The 6,749-nt window shown below is 41.0% G+C and overlaps 1 protein-coding gene across 1 annotated transcript in view; it reads left to right on the forward strand.

The window, feature by feature from the left end:
* Positions 1-6,749, forward strand: part of LOC130261848 (collagen alpha-1(I) chain-like) — a 65,153-nt gene that overhangs the window by 12,220 nt on the left and 46,184 nt on the right. Inside the window, exon 2 of the mRNA XM_056508453.1 lies at positions 1,484-1,819. Within this exon, the coding sequence (XP_056364428.1) occupies positions 1,484-1,819 (336 nt within the window). The remainder of the gene's footprint in view (positions 1-1,483; positions 1,820-6,749) is intronic.

Genomic DNA, 6,749 nt, shown 5'->3' on the forward strand with positions numbered 1-6,749 from the left:
CACCACCAAAAAAAACTCCCAAGGAGCCGCCTTGGGTCCGGGACAAGGGGGAAAAAAATTTAAAAAAAAAAAAAAAAAAAAGCCCTCAAGGCAGAGTTTGTGCTGCACAAACGTTTGGATTTAAAGTTTGTTCAGCCGGGGCCGGCAGCAGGCTGAGGGATCTGAAACCATCCCGGCGGATTAAACTGGAAAAACCCGCCTAAATCCCACTTTCCTGCCTCACCGCGGCCAAATGAGTCGTGAAATGGGTTCACAGCTCAGCCCCGGCACCTCCCCGGCTTCCAAAGCGGGAAAAGGGGCTCGGGACACTCCAGGAGTTCCTTCCCCACGCCTGATTTCCAGCCGGTTTTCCCTGGATCTCAGCACAAACCCAAGGAACCGGGAGCCCCAAACCAAGGCACGTTTCACCATTTCCCGGGCGCTGGATGAGATCCAGGATTTTTCCACCAGCCATTCTCTTCCTGCCCCGCACCAGTTTCCCGCTCCAGGTGCGATTTTCCACCTGTTCCCTAAATCCCCTCTTTGTTCTGGGGCTGAATTCCCACTCCTGCCTATAAAAACCACAGAATTCCCAATTTATGGCACGGATTTGATCCCTCCTTGGGGGGCTGATCCATCCTGCTCTCCCCAGGGTTGGATTTGATCCCAGATTTGATCCTGCTGTCCCCAGGGCTGGATTTGATCCCATCTGATCCTAGATTTGATCCCATCTGACACCAGATTTGGTCCTGCTGTACCCATGGCTGGATTTAATCCCATCTGATCCCAGATTTGATCCCATTTGATCCCATATTTTATCCTGCTTTCCCCAGGGCTGGATTTGACCCCAGATTTTATCCTGCTGTCCCCAGGGCTGGATTTGATCCCAGATTTTATCCTGCTGTCCCCAGGGCTGGATTTCACCATCCTGCTGTCCCCAGGGCTGGATTTGATCCCATCTGATCCCAGATTTGATCCCATTTGATCCCAGATTTGATCCTGCTGTCCCCAGGGCTGGATTTCACTATCCTGCTGTCCCCAGGGCTGGATTTGATCCCATTTGATCCCAGATTTGATCCCATCTGACCCCAGATTTGATCCTGCTGTCCCCAGGGCTGGATTTGATCCCATATTTTATCCTGCTCTCCCCAAGGCTGGATTTCACCATCCTGCTGTCCCCAGGGCTGGATTTGATCCCATTTGATCCCATATTTGATCCTGCTGTCCCCAGGGCTGGATTTGATCCCATCTGATCCCAGATTTGATCCCATTTGATCCCAGATTTTATCCTGCTGTCCCCAGGGCCGGATCCAGCTCCTCCTCGGGGCCCAGCTGTCCCCAGCCCTGCCGCGGGGACATTCCAGGGGGATGATGACAGACAGACAGACAGACAGACAATCCCACAGGCAGCTCCCTGCACCCCAAACCCCCCTGCAGGAACGCGAGGGCACCGAGCCGCGCCAGCCTTTTGTCACCAGCGCTTTGTCACCTCCGCTGTCCCCAGCGCCACTCCCGACCCCGGGGACGCGGGTCCCGCTCGGGGCGCGGTGCCAGCAGCAGGACCGAGCTGCGGGGCCGCTCTGCCCCCGCTTATCCGGCACTTCGGGGACAAAGGCGCTTTGCTGTCCCCCCTCGGGCGGGAGCCGCCCCCGCTGGATTTCGGGGAGCGCGGCCGGGCGGGTCCCCGCGCTCGCACAAAGCCGCTTGTGTCGCAGCCCGGCTGCTCCCGGGCACGGGGCCAGCGCTGGCAGCTCCCGGCGCGGCTCTCAAAGCCCCGTTTGTGCCCCGGGGGGACCCGGCTGGGGACAGCGGGGACAGCGGCCAGCCCGCGCCGGGAAAGGTTGGGATAGCGCAAGGATCCCTAAAAACCCTTCCTGTGCCGGGCTGGGAACTGGGGATGGATCCAGGATGGATCCCCGCTGCAGTATTCCAGCCTGGAGACCCTCAAATCCCTCCTGGGATCAGCCCTTCCACATCCCAGAGCCCCAAATTCCTCCTGGGATCAACTTTTCCACATCCCAGAACCCCAAATCCCTCCTGGGATCAGAACCCACAGGGAATTCTGTGAGCTCACATTCCCAGCCCAGAGATCCCCAAATTCCTCCTGGGATCTGATCCCACTGGGAATTCCATGAGTTCACAATCCCAGTTTAGAGATCCCCAAATTCCACTGGGATCAGCTTGTCCAAGGAATTCCATGAGTTCATATTCCCAGTTTAGAGATCCCCAAATCCCTCCTGGGATCAGAACCCACAGGGAATTCTGTGAGCTCACATTCCCAGCCCAGAGATCCCCAAATTCCCTCTGGGAGCAGCTTTTCCACATTCCAGAACCCCCACATTTCCACTGGGATCAGCTTTTCCAGGGAATTCCATGAGTTCACATTCCCAGCCCAGAGACCCCCAAATCCCTCCTGGGATCTGATCCCACTGGGAATTCTGTGAGCTCACATTCCCAGCTTAGACACCCCCAAATTCCCTCTGGGATCAGCTTTTCCACATTTCAGAACCCCCAAATTCCTCCTGGGATCTGATCCCACTGGGAATTCCATGAGCTCACATTCCCAGCTTAGAGATTCCCAAATTTCCACTGGGATCAGATTTTCCACATTCCAGAACCCCAAATTCCTCCTGGGATCTGATCCCACTGGGAATTCCATGAGTTCATATTCCCAGCCCAGAGATCCCCAAATTTCCACTGGGATCAGCTTTTCCATGGAATTCTATGAGCACACATTCCCAGCCCAGAGATCCCCAAATCTCTCCTGGGACCAGATCCCACTGGGAATTCTGTGAGCTCACATTCCCAGCTCAGAGATCCCCAAATTTCCACTGGGATCAACTTTTCCATGGAATTCCATGAGTTCACATTCCCAGCCCAGTGACCCCCCCAAATCCCTCCTGGGAATTCTCCAACCCCACACCCCCTGCCCCAGGCAGTGCATCCCAACTTCCCAAAATTCCTCCTCCTCCCCAGAATACAAAATTCCCTGCAGGAATCCCAGTGGCCTCTCCTTTTCCTTTGCTCTCTAAATTCACTTTTCTGCTCTCCTGAATAATTGAAAGGGACATGAAAATTTAAATTATTTCAAGCTTCCATTAAAATTCATTCCCTTTCCCTTTGGGAATTGCCTCTGCCACAGCCCCATGCAGGGCAGAGCTGCCTCCCTGCCTTCCCAGGATGGAATTCCAGAGGAAATTCCCTGGGAATTGTTTGATGGAGCCTCCCCTGCTCATCCCATTCCCTCCTGATCCCGACTGCAATGCTCAGGAAAAGGGTTTAGGAATATCAGGAATGTGTCAGTATTTTAAATATATCTTGCCAGGTTCCAAATTGTCATTAAAAGGGCAAAATTGTGTTTCCCTGGAGCATCTGTGAGGAATAACTAAGGAATAACCTAAGGAAATATGTAAGGAAAAATGAGGAATAACTGAGAAAAAACCTGAGCAATAAATGAGGAAAAACCAAGAGAAAACCAAGGGAAATCCTAAGAAATAACTGAGGAAAAATTGAGGAAAAATTTAAGGAAAAACCTAAGGGAAAACTGAGAAATAACTGAGGAATAATCTAAGGAATTACATAAGGAAAAACTGAGGAAAAACTGAGGAAAAACCGAGGAAAATCCTAAGAAATAACTGAGGAAAACTTGAGGAAAAACTTAAGGAAAAGCCTAAGGAAAAACTGAGGAAAAAATAAGGGAAAACTGAGAAATAACTGAGGAAAAACCTAAGGAATTACATAAGGAAAAACTGAGGAATAAACTGAGGAAAAACCGAGGAAAATCCTAAGAAATAACTGAGGAAAAATTGAGGAAAAACCTGAGGAAAAACCTGAGGAAAAACTATGGGAAAACTGAGAAATAACTGAGGAATAATCTAAGGAATTACATAAGGAAAAACTGAGGAATAAACTGAGGAAAATACTAAGAAATTATGAGGAATAACTGAGGAAAAACTGAGGAATAACTGAGGAAAAACAGAGGAAAATCCGAAGAAATAACTGAGGAAAACTTGAGGAAAAACTTAAGGAAAAGCCTAAGGAAAAACTGAGGAAAAAAATAAGGGAAAACTGAGAAATAACTGAGGAAAAACCTAAGGAATTACATAAGGAAAAACTGAGGAATAAACTGAGGAAAAACCGAGGAAAATCCTAAGAAATAACTGAGGAAAAATTGAGGAAAAAACTGAGGAAAAACCTGAGGAAAACCTAAGGGAAAACTGAGAAATAACTGAGAAATAATCTAAGGAATTACATAAGGAAAAACTGAGGAATAAACTGAGGAAAATACTAAGAAATTATGAGGAATAACTGAGGAAAAACTGAGGAAAAACTGAGGAATAACTGAGGAAAAACCGAGGAAAATCTGAAGAAATAACTGAGGAAAACTTGAGGAAAAACTTAAGGAAAAGCCTAAGGAAAAACAGGAAAAAATAAGGGAAAACTGAGAAATAACTGAGGAATAATCTAAGGAATTACATAAGGAAAAACTGAGGAATAAACTGAGGAATAACTGAGGAAAATCCTAAGAAATTATGAGGAATAACTGAGGAAAAACCTGAGGAAAAACCTGAGAAAAACCTAAGGAAAAACTGAGGAACAACCCAAGGAAAAACTAAGAAAAAACTGAGGAATGACTGGAGGGATAACCTGAGGAAAAACTGAGAAATAACCTAAGAAATTATATAAGATATTATATTATATATATATATTATATAAGGAAAAACTGAGGGAAAACCTAAGGAATAACATAAGGAAAAATCTGCATAAAACATAAAGAAAACACTAAAAAAAAAAAGGCTGGAGCTGCTTTTAGTGCTCTTAAAACCCAAAAAATGCCACCAAAACCTTTTTTTTTTGGGAGCTGATCCTGCACCTTCTGCTCCCCAGTCCCTTCCCAGTCTTTCCCAGTCCTTCCCAGTTTTCCAGAGGCTGCTGGGTCAACCTGGAGTTAATGAATTTTTTTATGCATTTTATCCGTTTTTATCCATTTTTTTATCCACTTTTATCCATTTTTTATCCATTTTTTCCCATTTTTATCAATTTTTTCCCCATTTTTATCCATTTTTTAAATCAATTTTTATCCATTTTTCCCATTTTTTATGCACTTTTATCCATTTTTATCCATTTTTTTCACTTTTATCCATTTTTATCCATTTTTATCCATTTTTCCCATTTTTATCCATTTTTTCCCACTTTCATCCATTGTTTCCCATTTTTTAATTTTTTTCCCATTTTTATCCATTTTTCCCCCATTTTTAATGCACTTTTATCAATTTTTATCCATTTTTTTCACTTTTATCCATTTTTATCCATTTTTCCTTTTTTTTCCCATTTTATCCACTTTTATCGATTTTTATCCATTTTTTTCACTTTTCCCATTTTTATCCATTTTTTCCAATTTTTATCAATTTTTTATCCATTTTTTCCCATTTTTATCAATTTTTCCCCATTTTTATCCATTTTTTAAATCAATTTTTATCCATTTTTTAAATCAATTTTTATCCATTTTTTCCCATTTTTTATGCACTTTTATCAATTTTTATCCATTTTTTTCACTTCTATCCATTTTTATCCATTTTTATCCATTTTTTCCCATTTTTATCTACTTTTACTCATTTTTATCCAATTTTTTCCCATTTTTCCCACTTTTATCCTTTTTTCCCCATTTTTATCCATTTTTTCCTATTTTTATCAATTTTTTATCATTTTTCCCCCATTTTTATCCAGTTTTTTTCCCATTTTTTATGCATTTTATCCAATTTTTTCCCATTTTTTTATCCATTTTATCCACTTTTATCCATTTTTATCCATTTTTCCCCATTTTTAATTCACTTTTATCCATTTTTATCCATTTTTCCCCATTTTTAATGCACTTTTATCCATTTTTCCTTTTTTTTCCCATTTTTATCCACTTTTATCGATTTTTATCAATTTTTTTTACTTTTCCCATTTTTATCCATTTTTTCCAATTTTTATCAATTTTTTATCAATTTTTTCCCATTTTTATCAATTTTTATCCATTTTTATAAATTTTTTCCCATTTTTATTCATTTTTTAAATCAATTTTTATCCATTTTTTCCCATTTTTTATGCACTTTTATCAATTTTTATCCATTTTTTTCACTTTTATCCATTTTTATCCATTTTTATCCATTTTTATCTATTTTTCCCATTTTTATCTACTTTTACTCATTTTTATCAATTTTTTCCCATTTTTTCCCACTTTTATCCATTTTTCCCATTTTTATCCATTTTCCCATTTTTATCCATTTTTTCCCCATTTTTAATGCACTTTTATCAATTTTTATCCATTTTTTTCACTTTTATCCATTTTTATCCATTTTTCCTTTTTTTTCCCATTTTTATCCACTTTTATCGATTTTTATCCATTTTTTTCACTTTTCCCATTTTTATCCATTTTTTCCAATTTTTATCAATTTTTTATCAATTTTTTCCCATTTTTATCCATTTTTCCCATTTTTATCAATTTTTTCCCATTTTTATCCATTTTTTAAATCAATTTTTATCCATTTTTCCCATTTTTTATGCACTTTTATAAATTTTTATCCATTTTTATCTATTTTTCCCATTTTTATCTATTTTTACTCATTTTTATCCAATTTTTTCCCATTTTTTCCCACTTTTATCCATTTTCCCCCATTTTTATCCATTTTTTCCCATTTTTTAATGCACTTTTATCAATTTTTATCCATTTTTTCACTTTTATCCGTTTTTTCCCACTTTTATCCATTTTTATCTATTTTCCCATT

This window comes from Oenanthe melanoleuca, chromosome 21 (genome assembly GCF_029582105.1).
Source record: "Oenanthe melanoleuca isolate GR-GAL-2019-014 chromosome 21, OMel1.0, whole genome shotgun sequence".
In the NCBI taxonomy this organism is placed as follows: Eukaryota; Metazoa; Chordata; class Aves; order Passeriformes; family Muscicapidae; genus Oenanthe; species Oenanthe melanoleuca.